The sequence below is a fragment of the Caloenas nicobarica genome, chromosome 15 (genome assembly GCF_036013445.1).
Source record: "Caloenas nicobarica isolate bCalNic1 chromosome 15, bCalNic1.hap1, whole genome shotgun sequence".
Taxonomy (NCBI): Eukaryota; Metazoa; Chordata; class Aves; order Columbiformes; family Columbidae; genus Caloenas; species Caloenas nicobarica.
In genome coordinates this window covers 11,622,882-11,640,392 of record NC_088259.1, presented here as the reverse complement: position 1 = coordinate 11,640,392, position 17,511 = coordinate 11,622,882, and the positions used below count along the sequence as shown (strand labels likewise).

The window sequence follows — 17,511 nt, the reverse complement described above, 5'->3', positions numbered from 1 at the left end:
AGATCTCTGATTAAGCCAGACCACCAATTTCAGAAGAGTCGCCGTATTAAGAAAACCCTGTGCAATAACAGGTGATGCACTTCAGCTGACGTACCAGCGGCGTTGACTGCCCTTGTTTACTAACACCAACTTGTGTGGGCTGAGTGAGGCTGATGACAGGTTGTTGGAGGGTACTCGTTACGGTTGCAGTCGCCTTCCCCGCTGTGCGCTGAACCGAGGAGCTCAGGAGCACGGCCGCAGACGGGATCGTCGCTATCGCCGCTTGCGTCGTCGTCGGCTGCTGCTGTTGACTTTGTTGAATGAAAGCTGCAGAGTCTGGTGTTAACTGTCTCAAGGCGGGTAAACTCCTCTGGAAAGAGGAAAGAATTTGCTTGAGTATTTTAATCCTAGATCACACATGAAAAACATTAATCGTAAAGCAATGCATTCCATTTCAGTCCATTGGATCAGTCTCTGCTCACCTGAGGAAATGCAATAGCAGCGCAGCCAGAAATGTCACACTACTTCACGTTTAAAGCTGGACAGAGTGATGGTACCTTTAGTTGTGGAAGTCTGGATATGATGGGCACCTGGGTTATGCAAACCCATCTGGAACCCCTGTGTGTATTTAACAATCCAAGCCCAGGCTGCCTTCCTCAATTCTGTTTCCTACACCTATAGCAAGCTATAACATCTGATGGCTTAAAAGACATACTGGAACACCAGTGAAGATTATAGAATAGCTCGGAGACCACAGTATTTTACCAAATTCTTACCTTGGTTGTTTTCTTACAGTAACAATTTTTGTCCTCATGAACAGCTCAGGTTGAACAAGCATTTAAGAACCCAGAAATGTAACCACACACCTACAACTACAACCCTTAATCATACATTAGTCAAGTGGAGTTATACTCTTAGCATACAGTGATGTTGTATTTTCTCGGATTTTCAGATGAGAAATGTTTAGCAATAAACATTATTTTGAGATGGGTCCAATTGCTATAAAATTTATGGCAAACAGGATTTATTAAGAGGTGACAAATTTCCTGTTTATCCATACAAACAGGTATACGGCACAGGCAGAAGAGTACGAGTCTGTCCAGAAGGTACAGTTTTCTGTATCATTCAATCCCTTGTTTTCTTTCCAAGACTAAAAAGAGGATAATAAATCAATTCACAGGTTTGGTGCTAAGGAAAGAAACTGCTTACAAGTCATAAAAAGAAAACTTTACAGATTCTCAAAAGAGCTATGATGTGACACTATGGTAGAAATTACATTATTGACTGTGCCAATGAATCATGTTAAACTCTCGGAACCAAGAGGCAGAAATATTTTAAGGGAGCAAAGTCTAACCAGGTACCATTTACACTATTTTGGAATTCCATCTATACTGAAAAAAAGATGTGCTTGTGTTCATTGCTGCTGATACACAATCACAGAAATACATACAGACTAGTGAACACAAGTTACCTTCAGGAAAGGCACAAGGTAAGGTTGAGGTGAAGAATTCAGTTCTCTGTACAGCCTACTGGTAAAGTCTTCTGCTTCAATTTTTCCATCCTTCGAAACAGAAATTCCAAATGAGCAAACTTGTAGAAATTAACTTTGACAGATATTCAACAACAACAAAAAATTAAGACTTAAACATTTATTGAAAATAAGTGGTTTTATCATCCATCACTATTTTCAGTTATCAATATCTTTATGGTAGTAACTCATTTTACTACAGATTTCAACTAGTAAGACCTGCAGTCCCACCTTTCCTTTCCTTCTTCCATCTTTCAGTCAATTTTAAGAAACATCTTCCGTTGTATTCACCATTATGGGAATATCCTATGTCCAGACCAAAGAGCCAAATGGAACCTCCAGGAATATTTCACGTGACCTTCAATCAGCCACCGCTCAGAGCCGCCGGGCAGCCCCAGCCCTGCTGTTCCCTTTGCCAAAGGTATTATAGTTCCTCCATTTCAAATGACTGAAGTTGTGCCCATCATATGCTCAAAAGACAGATGTCTCTCACAAAACTAAACGTACATCCCTCATATGAAGATACACTCCGCAATTTTGGTCTTGTGACAACCTCTGGTTAGCACGTATTTAACATCTGGAACACACAGCTCTCCCTGAATTTAAAGGTTGCTAACAACTAGGCTAAGCAATACTAGTATTCATTCTATAAATATTAAGTATGTCAAGCTTTTACATTAGCTTCAGATAATATTACTTTTTTTTGGTAAAAACTTGGGATTTCCTAACACTCAGCTACTGCACTAGCTGTAGTGTCTTCCCTCAAGTACATAATTCATCTTTTTTATTCACTGTTTCATCAATTAAAAAGTGTATAATTTAAAGTCACCATTTACCTTACTCACACTTGAATCCAACTCATGTTCTCATGCATGAATATGAGAAGTGATATCTCATTTACAAGCTTAAAGGAAAATTCATGCATATATTTTAATTCAGAAGAAGCTAAGTTTCCACTTGATTTATCTCAGATTTTATAATCTCCCTCCTCTCCAAAAAAACCCTTCAGTTTTGAGTCTAAATTTGCCCAAATACTGTTTCTTACAACTTCTAATGAACTTGTCTTACCAGTAGGTTCTGTACCAATTCTTTCACGTTCGCCGCTGTCTCTGAAGACTGTTTTCCAGATGATGCCAGTTTTATTAATGTGGACAGAAAGTTTTTGCATTTCTTCACATTTTCCATAGTTTCCTGTTATGAGAGGCAGAGAGGTAGAAGGGAAACAGTCAGAGAAGGGAAGATAAACTCTTTTGAATATATGATCTGACCACACACTCTGAGAAATAAAGTCTTTCTTTCATTCACCACCGCAGAATATTATTTATAGATTCATGTCCCTCACCACTTAAGACATAATCAGACTGAAATTATTATTTTGCCTCATATTTACATATGCATTGTACATTTTTGTTGCCAAAATTTAATAAATTTTTAATGACGTTAGGAAACATCAGGCAGTTTAAGAACAGCACGTTGTGTATGGGAAAAATACACATTTTAGCAGGACAACAAATAGCAAAGTTCCTCCATCCCCAGGCATAGCACAGTGCACAGATTCTCCTTGTTGTGCAGTCCTGGAAACAGGCACCTGAATGAGTCAGTGACAACTTCTTACCCCTTCTCACACCACTTCTACCCTGCAGTGCTGAACAATTCGCTTTTCTCTAAGATACAACTAATATGTTTTAAAAAAAAAGCAGTGCTTTACAAACTTGCAAAAATCAAAATGAATACTTTGACAGCTATTGGAATTCAAGTGACCTGTGTTCACACTTTGTAAATTATACAGTTCTACTAAAAGTTGACCTTTTCAAGACCAATAGCTCACAGAACTCCTGCATCTTTACTACTCTCCACTCCAATCTGTGTTTATGTGTACGTATGTATATATGTACGTGCACACATGTATATGTGAATGAACGAAACCAGATTTTAAATGCGCTCGGTATCTTACTGTGGCAGCGGTGGAGGTCGCCGTTGTTCCTTGCACTGTCCTCTGAGGAGTTCCAGTTTGTACGGCTGTTGCTGTCCCCAATGTAGTTGTTTGTGCAGTACCACCCAGAACAATCTGAGGCTGTAGAGAACATAAACATAACATTATTTTACTCGGAACATACCAAAGCCCCTTTTCCTGAACCAAACAGAAACTGAGCCACAGGACAGCACCTTTCACAGCTACTGTAACATAAAAAGCAGTTACTCAGCTGTTGCAGTGGAAAGAAGGAGCCACCAGATGGCACAAAACACTGCACATTCAGAACTGAAATCCTCAAAGTTGATTGAGAATTGCACGATTTTTGGTGGGAAAGTAATGCCATAAACATATCCTCATACACTGTGGTTTCAAAACACAACTAAAACAAGTACTAAATTCCTGTGAACGCAATAGCCTTTTCTGCCTGTTCCCCTAAATGCCACTTTGCAAAGGGAGGAATTTCTAAAAAGGCACAACAGACACAAAAGCTCAGGTCTTATTCAGGTCTTTTTGATGAACAACGGGACAAAACTTTTTTTTTTTTTTTTTTTTTTTAGTTTTGTAGACAAGTTGGTAAATCAAAGCAGGAATACTGCTTTTAAAGAATCAACACTGTAAACAAGAACTTTTCACATACCCAGTTAATTCACAGACTTTTGACACATTCTAATTCCTAATGTCAAGCCAACTAGAGGGACAATAATTGTTACCAAGCTAGCGCTCAGAATTTTAAATCATTTGTAAGCTTGCTCTTTATATAAAGACGCACAAGAAAAGAGGCTCCAGTGCTGCTCAAGCTAACTTGCATTGGTATTTTGGGAGACAGAAAAGGAGACAAGGATTTAACTTGTCTCGATTTTTGAAAACAGGATAAATGAAGTCCATGGTATGCTCATTACAGAAAAAATATGCAGATGGAATCATTTCTTTTTGTCCAGTGTAACAGCGGTGCAAATTAAGGAGACTCAGTTAGGTAAATTAACTCTTAGATCTGGAAAGATCACTGGCATAGGCAAAGGCTCTCCAAGGGGAAAAAGGTTAACTGGATGCACAGCAAAACCTGCATGTTTTAAATTAAAACTCTCTAATCCTGTCTACTCTCAAAGGCTGAAGAAAGCACAATGAAACAGATTAGGCAACACAAATCATATTGTATCACTGTTGCCTGGAAGTCATGTGGAGAATTTCACACTTTTGCTCTGTGTTTTAAACTCAAACCACCACCACTCAAAAAAAAAAAAAAAATCTACAAGAATCATTAATCCAGGCCAGGCTGTTAGAAGGGAGCCCACATACTAAGACATCACTATTTATCCCCGAGTTATCAGAATCTCCGCAACTCCATACACCAAAGCAGAGACTTGTGTAAAAAGAAGGCTTGTGGAAGAGAAGGGCACCAGTGCAGCCTCTTTTGTAATCATGAATTTTGCTGCAGAATTTGGAGGAATGCAGATCCATCACAGGAATAACACCATGGCTCCATACCCAAAGGGAATTGGTGTCAACTTACCTTTATGCTTTCTGCCTCAAGGATTTTATTTTAGCCAGTTCTGTGATTATACAAATTGATACAAGGATAGCTTTAAATATATATTCATATAGGTACAATACACATCCAAAATATAAAATGAGATCGGCAAATGTTTTAGAAAGGATAGTCCAGAAGATATTTCTCCCATCCATATAACAATTATATTTCCTGTATTTCTCGTAGTCTCAAGCAGGTTTTCAGCTAATCTTCACTGACGTATCTCATGCATATATTAATTTTCTACAAACTCACTTGCACAACAGGAGGACGCTGTAGCGTTGTTGTGGGTTGCACTGTTGTTTGAGCCTGAGACACTTGCTTGATAATAGTAGTTGGTGTCACCTGTCGTGCAATAATGGGCGTTCCTGGAGCCTGGGGAAGAGGAGAGGAAAAAAAAAACCACAAACAAAACCAAAACAAAACACGCGTTAGTTCCTATATTTAAATACAATCTCCCTTATCCAGTATTTTGTTTCTGGATGGTTGCCATTATTACAGATACAAAAGAACACATCTGGACCACTCTAAAACTGTGAGAAGGATTTTTAGTCTTGAACTTAATGCAACTGTGATGATCTCAGCATACATATATCCATACCCACTTTTTTCTTCTAGTCTTATAAAGAATAATGATTCTTTAGGGAAAAGAGTTCTGCACATTAACCATATATGGTCTTGAACTGTCTTCTTTATATCAGTTTTAAACTTGATGCCATTCAGCTAGGTAAAAAATATTTTTAAGAGTAACAGACAAACCAAATTAAGCACAAAACACAATGCCTATGCCACGTGGAAAAGCCAGTACGGCACCAGTTTGATCACTGGTTTCTTCAAGTCACTAACATCATGCCTTACTTTTCGGTGTATTCTTCAGAGGGGGAAAAAAAAAAAAAAAAAAAATCTTTGTTTTTTTAACACTATAAATGACCGAACCAACCTGCACTGTGGATATCTGCACCGGAGGGGCACTGGTGGGTGTAGCAGGACGAGGAGTCAGAGTGTTTTGCGGCTGGGACTGGGCATGTGCCTGCGCCTGCATCTGCGCCAGGGCCTGCTGGGGGATCACCAGCAGTTGCCCGTTCTCACTGCGCACCAGGACCATGCCTGCAACAAACAAACTGGTCAACAACACACACCCTTTGCAAATATTAAAGAACTTCTTTTTTCAGATTTTTTTTTTTTAATCCAAGTTGCATACATATGGAATTAATGTACTGGTGAATGACTACACGGCTAACAAAAGTGGTTTAGAATAAAAGCAAACCACCCAGCTGCATTCTCACATTTTGTATAGAATAGCTTAATTCCAGAAATACTCTATCGAAACGTTCCGTGTGGTGTGCATCAGAACACACGAGGAGTCATATTTGCTCCAACCAAAATATTCCACGTGACTAGAGGTTAAAATGAGCAATTGTGTAAAAATCCTACCTGCTCTTTACTAAGACATTTGTTTTATGGAACACTGCAAATAAAATAAAATCGTGTCATTAGGCAAGATTCCTGTTAGCTTTTCTTTAAGAGGGCGGGGAATCAAACAGTCTTCACCACCAACAGGAACACAATTGTCTAAGTTCTAAATTAATTTCCCATAACAAATTTAGTAATGAAAGTAGCTATAAAATCATAATCTTTCTCATGTGCACCGGCAGCAGACTGCACTGTGCTGTGTTACACCTCAAAAGAAAAATAAAACCGAGAGAGAAACAAGGCAGGCAGTCCCTGCTCACTCACTCACATCCATACACTTAACCCCACCGGGTAGCTATAGGGAACCAGATTTTAACATGCAATTTTCAGATTATAGTCTCTCCTTCTCAAAGGCACAAACAGGATCTGAACAACATGAATGTTTTTCAAGAGCTCATTCATTCAGCCCAACTCAGGCCACAAGAGCCTCAGGACCTCATCTGCTCTGAAAAAGCCACCTAAGAAACCCACTGGGGCCTCAAAATGAGTCTTTCTGAGCAACAAACCGCAGGAGGAAACTTCACCATGAAAATCAAGAGGTGCTACCGAAATGAGAAAGTTTTTCTGAAGTGTTGGTCAGCCCATACATGCTCCCCAACAACACATGGCGATCTGGTCTGTGCCATCTCAGAGCACGACTCCTGCAAAAGAATTGAGCTTTTATTTGCTTTTCTGTTCAGATGAAGTGCTGAAACATGTATAAGACAATACCTTAAACAGTTTTCTTGGGCTGTTTGAAAATTAGTGTTAAACTGCAAAAACACGTATACTAATTTCTATAAAAATGAGTTCAAAAGAAAAGGAGATTCTATTAGTTGATTCGCCCCCGATTTTTTTTTCTTACATTCTCCACATTAGCTCTCTGATAATGAAGCAGAGTCACACAGAGATGTTAAACTAATTGTCATCAAGAAGGTGACTTTCCATTGCGACTTACTTTGAAGTGTTAAGGTGGGACTGGAAGGTGCTATGGGCAAGAGTTATATCCAGAAACAAATATTTTCAAACTGGTTTTCTGTAGGAAAGGAGGGGGGGAAGCTTATTTATAATCTTGCAGACTGCAGAAATAAATACTCTAAGTTTAGCTGTCAGGTCCAAAATAAACATTTCCCAAGCCATCCCAAAAAGTAAGGTCTTTTCTCCTGTAACTTACATAGGGAGAAGCATTTTCACTAAAACAGCCAAGCCAGACACCATCACAGCTTACAAGAAAGGTAAAAACCTCAACAGTGAATACAGAGCTTGATCCCATCAACTGCTCATTAGAACCATCACAACTTTCTCACCATCAGCCTCACACTATGGGAAAGGGGCTACTGATAAAAACCAGAGAAATTAAATATTTTAAAGAGTAGAGAGTGACCTGTGACTATACCAAGCTCACTCCCACGTGAACAGAACCTGGCAACCTCTTCCAACCTGCAAACATAAAATCTTGGGAAACGAACTCACGTTGCCTATTTTTGTCACTCCTCATAATAATCAGCTGAAGAAGCCAAACACTAAATCAGTGGAAATCTTCAATATTATTATAACTGAAAACACCAGTACAGTGGCAGTCTGATTAGAGGAGCTATTTTCAACTCCACGTCAAATATTAAGGCTTGCTGATTACCATTTAGTTTCTAGAAATTGAAAAGGCACAATGCAACTACACACTCCTATGCTTTCAGAGGTTCTTAAATATCACAGAATTATGTTGACATCCCATAAGATTTTTTTTTTTTTTCCTCAAAATTCACCATTCTTTCTAGCACCAGGCACCAGCACACAGGTCTCTGCTGACTGTTCAGTCCCCAGCTCCATCCACACACCAGGCAACACCCCAACCTCCCCTCGGGACACCGGCACTGTCAACACAGCGTTTTGCTCCCCAAAACATGAATCAGAGAGAAAAGAAGGGAGAAAACCACAAAAATGAAGGCTGACTACCCCTGAAGAGCAAGTATGATGGCTGAACAATGAAATATTCTCCCCAAGCTACATGTAAAATTAGAACATGCCTACACATTAACACAGCACAACTGCTGGAACAGACAGTTGAAAAGCCTATTAATGTGAGCTTTAGAAAACATATCAAGAAAGTTCAATTTTTGGCAGCCGACAGACAAAACAATCATTTGTGATTCAAACCCTGACTCTAAGCACTATCCTGCTAGATTTCCAACTAGGGGAAGTCTGAACCTTCCTTCAAGTATTGAAGTCGTAATAAAAAAAGTAATTCGTATAAAGCTACATTTGTGTCTGTCCCCATTTAAACAGTTCTTTTATACTCCTGCTCATATTTGGTACGTTGTTATTTCCAATTTATAGAGTTTCTAACGTGTTTAAGTTATGGTCTACCACTGATAAGCTCTATATAAACACAAAAACTACAAACATCAGACTAGCCTTGCATAAACTTTAATCATGGTATGATGATATATTTTACCTGCTTGAAATTGTATCTTGTTAGTGTATGGGCAACTTCAGAAAAGGTATAAAAATTCAGATAATGATGAACTTTGTTATTGACATTTCTGTGCAGAAGTTCACCAGTAATGCAGTGTGTGGGCAAGTAATTTTTGACTGAACAATTAACACGTCTCCAGCCTCATTGAGACCCAGCCCAACTACAGACTCTTCTCCAAACCAATGAGTTAAAAAGAAACTCACTAACCCAAAACTATACCCAAGACAGCATTAAGTGGATTTTCAGTGAAGTTCAGAAAGCTCATTGGAGCTAACTTGATTAAGAATTAAAAAGAAAGTCTCATTTATTTCCTGCTTCTAAACAAACTCAACATAGGACTATACCAGCCCCTTCTCTCCATCCACACATTAACTATCTCTCAGTTGATTCATCTGTTGCAACAGAAAGAAAAGGAGGGGCTGATAGTCATATGTGTAGAAAAAATAAAACACTTCTTTCTCTTATGTTCCAAAACTGGTATGTTAAATATTTAATTACAGACAAGTATCATAACCTCATCTCCAATGCATAAGGGTGCAAGAGCTGTAGGAACCAGATCAGAAACTACTACCAGGCACCAGAAGACAGCTAAAATTATACCAAGGTAACTCACTTCTCTAATTAAATTCATCAACATATTTAAAATAAGGATGAAAAAAAAATCTTTGTTTCAAGTTTACCATCCACGTTTTGTTCCACAAATGGATGAGCTGCTATTTGACACCAAATAGCTAAAGATGATGGGAAATGTTCAATTAGAAAAAGGTGACAATAAAACTTGCCCATTTTAAATATCTCTCTGCCTTCTTTTTCCTAGAAAGTCTGATCACGTGTACTCTAAAATCATATTCACTATTAAAAATGCAAACATTCAAGCATTCTTTCCAAGTCTCTCATTAAAAAACTAATTGAAATTAAAATTAATTACCATTTTTGTTAGAAGTTAGAGGCTTAAGAGAACCCTGAAAGCAGCTCATGTTTTATTTTGAATTGAACAATACATCACAGCTCCAAATGAAGGATTAACAAAATTGAGCTGGATCGTTCCTTATGCCCAGAGGACTTGTGCTCCTGGCTACCGCGATGGTCAGTCTCACATTCTGGTGAGACCTTCCCAGATCTCACCTGTTTGCAAGAGTGTTTGGATGGAAAAGTTTGTTATTATATGATGTAGCTTTGCGATTCTACATTGTGTCATCTTTGCCCCTTGTTGTTTGTATTTCCACCTGCTAATGGCATTTCCATTTACAAAGTGTTATGCTTGGGTTTTGTTTGTTGTTGGTTTTTTGTTTTATTTTAATTCATAAAACTTGTAAAAATCACGCACTGGAATAAAAGTGAAGAGCTCTGGCCATACGACATGTCAGAAAAACACAACCCAAGCTTTTTTCTAATGCCTTCCTCTTCCTTCTTTCTTTGAAACATGGCTTGGCTTAGCAAAGACTAAAGAAAAAAAAAAATCAGCATAATAAAGAAAGATGAACAAAAAATACTTTGTAGCCTTTTCAGACCACTGATTAGCTGTGTAACTCTTGAGACATAGAGCTTTCTTGCTAGAAATCCTCTACATCCAAAAAACCCTAACCAAAACAGTTTTCTGTTTGTTACTGGTTTTCGCTGGTAAACCTCAATTAATAATAGTTATAGGAGCTGGAACACTTCCCTCCCTCGGGGACTCGATTCATACAGTAGGTGATAAATTGAAAAACTCCATCTACAGTCAGCAAGCACCCAACACCAGGACCACACATGTGTGTTCACGCTTGTCCCTGGGCACACCAGCGTGCAGGAATGAAACTCTTGCCTACCTGTGAAATATAAACCCCAGAAAGTCTCCGATCAGATCCCGAGTGACAACAGCTCTCCTTCTGATGCAGACACCGAACACAAGGACAGGTTCAGGCACACAGATTTTGCTCATTACCCACAACATAGCTCATGGTCCAATCCACACCAATTCAGAACCATTACTAAGGAACCTACACTTTTAGTATTTTTTTTATATATATATAATAATAACTGAGACATAACAGAAGAATTAATGGATGCATGCTCTTGAAATTGCATGGAGAATACCCTTTTCCAGTTTCCTGAGGAAATTTTCTTCTTAAAGTAAAAGAGTATCTGAACTTTATTTCCAGAGGGAAAAAAACAGGGTCAGGAAGAACTGTCAGGCAGCAAAGAGTCACCTTCAATACACACACATGCTGGTGTTCAGAAAGGATGCCCAAGCCTGAAAAAATAATGCTTCTGGTATAAGAAATTGAAGTCCTTACAAACATCTCCAGAAAAGAGGGTTGTTGATCATACAATCGAGCGACATCTGACAAATCTTCAAATCCTAACTGGATTTGCTGGGAAAGTTCACTCAGAGGTTACCTGAACATCAAGGCAGTTTGTGCCTTAAACTCTCAAGCACACACTCATTTGTGGCAGATGCTGCAAACATTTGACATGGCAAAAAAATCTGACAGTAATCATAAGCGGGCTGTGCCATATTAGCAGAAGAAAGCTTTATAATAGTATTGCTTCTGTATTGTCAGAAGAGATTCTGTTGCAGCAATAAGGAAAGTGTCTGTGAGGTTATGCAAGTTGATATACAGAGCAGAAAAACCATATAGAGCAAAGGGGTAAGTCAGTGCTCTGGAGATGATTGGATCAGGCTATACAGAGACCCTGGAATGGCAAAATCATTATAAAAGGACAAAGTTTATAAGATTTTTACAATACAAAAAAAGCTAGAAGAATACTGGAGAGATAGCTGGAGAAAAGGAGAGATGCCTGTACAAACTACAGGAAGAACTTTCAGCAGAAGTGATATATATGATACGGTCCCTTATTGCAGAAAAGGAAATTATAACCTGGTATCAACATCAACGCTGTCCAACAATCCACTTTTTCTCCTCTTACGACAACTGACCCATCTGGAAAAGTTCTCACTCTATTGGAATGAAAGGCCAGGAAAAGAAGGAAGAACCTATCAAGGTCTACTAGTCCACTGCAGCTCCATGAAAGTCTGGGTAATCTTCCTTAAAACAAAACAACTTTTAGCAGGCTTAGAATTATCTACATATGTACAGAGCACCTGTAAAAAACCAGCAGATGAGTAGCAGCTCATGAAGGACAATCTATACACGAACTCATGAGAAACTGTGATGACAAATCAAAATGAACAGCCCAGAACTTTAAAATGACAACACAGCTGTGAAGCAGGTGTTACTGAAGACACATCACTTTGTCCCTGATGAGAGGTGTGCACGACCACATTAGATGCACATAGTTTAGGTGCTTAGAACATCAGATGATCTATGCTGCACAAAAGATCCAGAAACAACTTTTACTTGAACTCTCTTGCCAAAGCCTTTGACACTGTTAGCGATCTAGGCTCTTGAGTTTCATGAACAAAACACGATGCTGAACGCATCTTACAGGTGCCTGTTCAACGTTCAGCACCTGCTGTGCTCAAGGTGAGCTACAACTTGGCATGAAAAAACACGGCTGTCAGGTGTTGCTTGAGCATCTCTGATACAAAACACTTGGAGTGTCTCCTGACAGGCGCTGAACACAAACCACAGTGAAGAATGGCATGGCACAGAGTTTTGAGTGACAAAAGCACATCACTCCTTTCACTTTCCAACTCATGTCACACTGGAATAAAGTCACATTTTACCACAACACGCCATTTCATTTCCCTATCAACACTCCCCCCACATGCCCAACCTGCACACACAGATCAGAGATCACAACCGACAGTTGCGGTCTGTGACATACTAGTTCTTGAACAGCGGATTTACAATTATTGCCAACATAGATGAAAGATATATCCTCAAAAAATCATCAAAAATCCTGACAGCAGTGTATAGAAAAATGTATTTTGTACAGACCAAGTGCACAAGTTCACATTATGAAAAACTGCTTTTGTTTTTTCTTACTAAGGAGTCAAAAGACAAGAGAAACTCAACTTCATAGGAAAAGCTTTTGCTTACTCTTACTACACAGGCATTCAGCTTCAAACTACAAAACTGCTGTCTAAAAAGGAAAGAAGTGAATCGTTTGTAAGGTTCACAAGTCTTTTAAGAATATAAGTTAAAGGAATAAAGTCATGCTGGAGTGCCAAAAAGTCACTGCATTTAACAGTGATCTCATATGGAAAAAAATTAACCTGCTCAGTTGAAAAGGCGTGTAAGAAGTGTCCTGAGAAATACGTCATTTTATATAGCAACAATTGACAAACACTTCAACAATAGCGTGATTTGAAACTATTTTGACTTTTCTGGAAAGCTATATTCCTTGAAAGTGTCTTAGCATTCCTTTCTAGTCAAGCATACAAAGCCAGAACACCAGAGTGCTCTGTCAAACTGCAACCCAGTCATCACGGAAATCTGTCTTTACTCTGATGCAGAAAGAACTAAGAAAAACACTATGAAGAGCTAAACCAATTACTTTAATTATTGATCTCCAAGTGGTTGAGATTTAGCTCCGCCATTAATTTCAATATCCTGACATCAAACAACAATACAGCTACACCAAAACTGGATTTGTTTTGGAGAAAGGAAAACACAAAATAAAATGTCACTAATTCTTTTGACCTGTTACTCTAAATAGGAGATTTCAAAACTCAACTAGTCTTCATCTCTGGCAAACAGTTTGTTTATATCAAGTCATATAAACATTAGTGCTGTTCAAGCATCTGAAGAAATAGGAACGAACAAGCTACTTTGCATTTACCACAGCCCATACACAAATACTTAACAAGGAATAATGCATTAAATCCACGTTATCCTCCATCAAAAAGCAACACCCTAAAACAACTAAGTGCATGAAAACCCATAAAAATAGGTTTCTTTAGCTTGTCCTGACTGTGAATGCCCTACTCTAGGTATATACTCTTTGTAACAGAAGTTATTCTGGTTTGAGAATAAGCCAAACACTATACCTGAGCGTTCAAATACAAACTATCCATGTGGACATGTCATTTGGCTGATAGGAACATTTATTAAATAACACTGCTTTTTCAGTGAGTCTGAACTTGGAAATAAAGGTATTTTCACACCTGTAAGCCTGAATTCAGAAAGCTTTTAAACAAAAATCAAATCTAGTTTTGATTTTTACTAACCATTCAAATGCACAGTCCTGCGTAATGACTAAGCTTAATGACTGGGCATGACTAACACTTATAAATAATTAGTGCCTTCTCTCCCCCTCCCCCATGGAGGAGAGGGAAGGGAAGAAAACCAAACGATTCACTGGAAAAAAGGAAGAATGAAAGGAAATAAGAGGTTGAAGTTAATGGCATGAACACTTCCAATCCACCCTTCACACTACTGCAAACATGACTGCAGGTATGTTCATCAAAAACCAACAGCTCCCCACGCTTTTCTGTAAAGTTCTGCACAGTTTAGCCACTCTCAGCTGTCCCACTGCAGATTTCTTCGCCTGATCTCCTCCATGGATCCCTCAGCAAACTCTTCTGGTCACCTGCACGGACTCTTTTGCCACAGGTGCTGCAATTCCTCAGCTGCTCCTCGGAGTTGGTGCTTCTGACTCATGAGAGCACAACAGGTCCCACTCGCCCCACCACCACTCAGCTGAATGCTCCTCATGTTATTACACTCAATCTCACCCTCCCTTCCAGAAATATTCAATTAATAAGCTGAAAGCAAGGTGTGAAGACAGCTCACTGCAGCCTTGCTGCCCTCTCAAGCCATTTAAGACAGACCAGAGCACGGCACCACACCTCATTGCTCGGTTTTTGTTTAAACTCTGCTATCTAGAGTGCACATTTTTCAGCTGAATCTATACTGGTTGCCTGTACAGAGTCTACCCAGCATGTGCTTTATGCTGTACAAGAGTACTGTGATGGCTTTTAACAGTTCAACTACCCCCAGAAGCAAATATTAATCAAGTTAGAATGGTAAGTTAGACCATTTTTTCTACAAAGACTTACATGATTCAATACAAACGCTAGAATAGCCATGTGGGCCATGCAGAATATTACACACTGATGCAAGTTGCAGGTTACTAGTTGTCTAGGTACTGGTTACAATGTGTTACTGGAAAAAATGCTTTAGTAATGCATTTTAAGGAAAAAAGCATCAAAATTAGAAGATGTATGGTGCTCATAATTTACAGTTCTAATTTATAAACAGAGTTCTACACTGACAAGAAGTTGCTCAATTTTTATCAATATACTTTTTTCCAAACCCCACAACTGAGTCGAAGCTTGCACTAAATCCTGTGCAAATACACAGTAAAAGGACTGTCCCTGGGTAAAAGGATTTATAACCTATTTATGCACTTCGCTGAGAATCAGCCTTTTATGTTCAAAGTGTAACTTTCTCATCACTGGTAATACAAGTACAGAAACTCATCTTTTAAAAATGTTATTTCTAGTCTGACAACTGTTACAGAGCCAAAGAATATCTACATTTATACGATGCCTTAGGACAGCTCTGCTGAGGGGCCGAACTGCACTTACACAGACCTCACTGCAGAAACAGGACACAACTGTACCAATTCCTTATTATTATCACCTCTTTCTAGGTTATTGATTATCTATACCATTAGATAGAGAGGATAATCAAGGTTTTATCCTCTCCAAAAATATTCTATATTAAAAATAAGTAAATAAATAAAAACACCAAACAAAAACTTCAAAGCATAAAAAAGGCCTCAAGGAAAATTATTTCACTTTATATTAAATATTACACTACAGACACATGAAGAAAATTACTCCAAGACAGGAGTCTCTGTGGTAAAAATTTGGCGCTCTGTTTTTTGAAACACCCAAACATCCAGAAGACAACTGGCATTTCTGGAAGAAAATTGGAATAGAACTGTGGTAAAAACTTCTAGATTAAGCTGAAGTAACACAGTCCTAAAAGGTAAAAAAATTAAAAATAAACAAACAAACAAAAAACCCCCAAGAAACCACAACAAAGATTTATTCCTGAGGCACCAGTGTTTTTCTAGGATAACCTATTCACGTGCCTGTGGTCTCAATGAAAAAAAAAGCCTCATCTAATTTCAAATACGAGTGATCACACAATCTTTACACCTCTTTAATTGCAGCCTTGTTTGTGTACAGTTTTTACACTTCTCCCAACATTTGAGCTGGAAATGGGACCATTTTGCCACAATAATTTAGTGATACAATCTCCAGTGTGGACATAATCATACCATTATAAAAGATGCTTATTGTAGTTATGATTTTCTTTCTCTTATGAGGCAGAAGTACACAAGAGGGCTGATAAAGCAAAAACTCTATCCAGACAAGAAAGGTTTTACAACTTCCAAGAAACCTGTAAATACACTACAACTTCTTGCATTTAGACAAGACCTTAATTAGTTTAAAAAATAAATTAGGGTTAATGCATTGACAGCTTAAAACAACACAAACCCAAAGCCTAAATATCCCCCCAGCCACCGTCTCTGTAAAACACCTGTGTGACCTGTCAGAGGGACGAGGACACCCTAAGCCTTCAGTCCCAGGGAAACTTCAGCAACGCTCACAGATCACAAACTATTTGTGCACAGAAAAAGCCCTTTTAACTCATAAGTGTCACATATTCTCACTAGAGCTTGCCCTCCCTTCACGCACAGCTTTATAGTTCATAATGCAACTGAAGTAGCTGTCTACGAAGTACCACTAAAAATTCCTTTCTATCAGTGCCTTCAGTTGTGAGAAGCACAATTTTCAAAATTACTTTTTCATGCCACTACCTCTTCAAATCTTTCACAAGAGATAATATGCCTAACATTAGAAAAGTTAAACTTGTAACACTTACTGTCTTCCAACTGGCAAAAGATTTCTTTTTAACATCAAACAATGGCATCAAATTCAAGGAGCAGATTCAGACAGATCAATGGAGTTATAAAACTTCATGAAGTTTCAAAACAGACAACAATTCTGACAAGAGTGGTTATTTTCAGGTAAAAATGCTGATTTTAAGTATTTCTGGCAAAGACTGCGTGCACTAGCAACAAAAATGTTTAGCATGTTGTGTTCTTAAATTACTTTATGTCTGGTTCCTACCAAGCAGACTCTCAGTATTTGCTCACCCAGTTTTTACAAGAACAGAAAGCAAGCTTTCCACAAGCCAATCTCTTCTCTTTGGTAAAATCCGCTTAGGCCAATTTCCATATTTTTAACCATGTTTCTGACCTACTCCATACATTTTTTTTACAATTCCATTTACATATCATTTCCCAAAACAGAGAAGACAATAGTGGGAGTTTTCATACACCAAAATATTTCATTTGAAGAGAGTTTGTCAGACCTCCTAACTTGCGTCTCATCAGTGCCTAAACCTGTTGCATTTTCATCATAGATCAAAAACTTTGCTGCAGAATCCTGGGTTAGCGAGTGATTCAAGTCCTGGGCAGCATCCACATTTGTGGTCCTCAAACCAAGATGCTGCATTTTAGAAGTAATCCACATAGATTTCCAGAGATGGAAAAGTTGTTTAGCTTGCTGAACACAGAACAAGTCACCATGTAACTTCTAGAGTAGCGGAGTGCAAAATGACTCGAAATAAATAAATCATTCACTTCTGGTCATTGACCAACGACCTTGA

At 38.5% G+C, this 17,511-nt stretch overlaps 1 protein-coding gene across 1 annotated transcript in view; it reads right to left on the bottom strand.

The window, feature by feature from the left end:
- Window positions 1–17,511, bottom strand: part of TAF4 (TATA-box binding protein associated factor 4) — a 36,755-nt gene that overhangs the window by 10,249 nt on the left and 8,995 nt on the right. The window contains exons 3-8 of the mRNA XM_065645527.1: window positions 5,951–6,117; window positions 5,266–5,385; window positions 3,462–3,581; window positions 2,576–2,698; window positions 1,451–1,540; window positions 95–349 (exon numbers count right to left, since the gene is read on the bottom strand). Coding sequence (XP_065501599.1) covers window positions 95–349; window positions 1,451–1,540; window positions 2,576–2,698; window positions 3,462–3,581; window positions 5,266–5,385; window positions 5,951–6,117 — 875 coding nt within the window. The remainder of the gene's footprint in view (window positions 1–94; window positions 350–1,450; window positions 1,541–2,575; window positions 2,699–3,461; window positions 3,582–5,265; window positions 5,386–5,950; window positions 6,118–17,511) is intronic.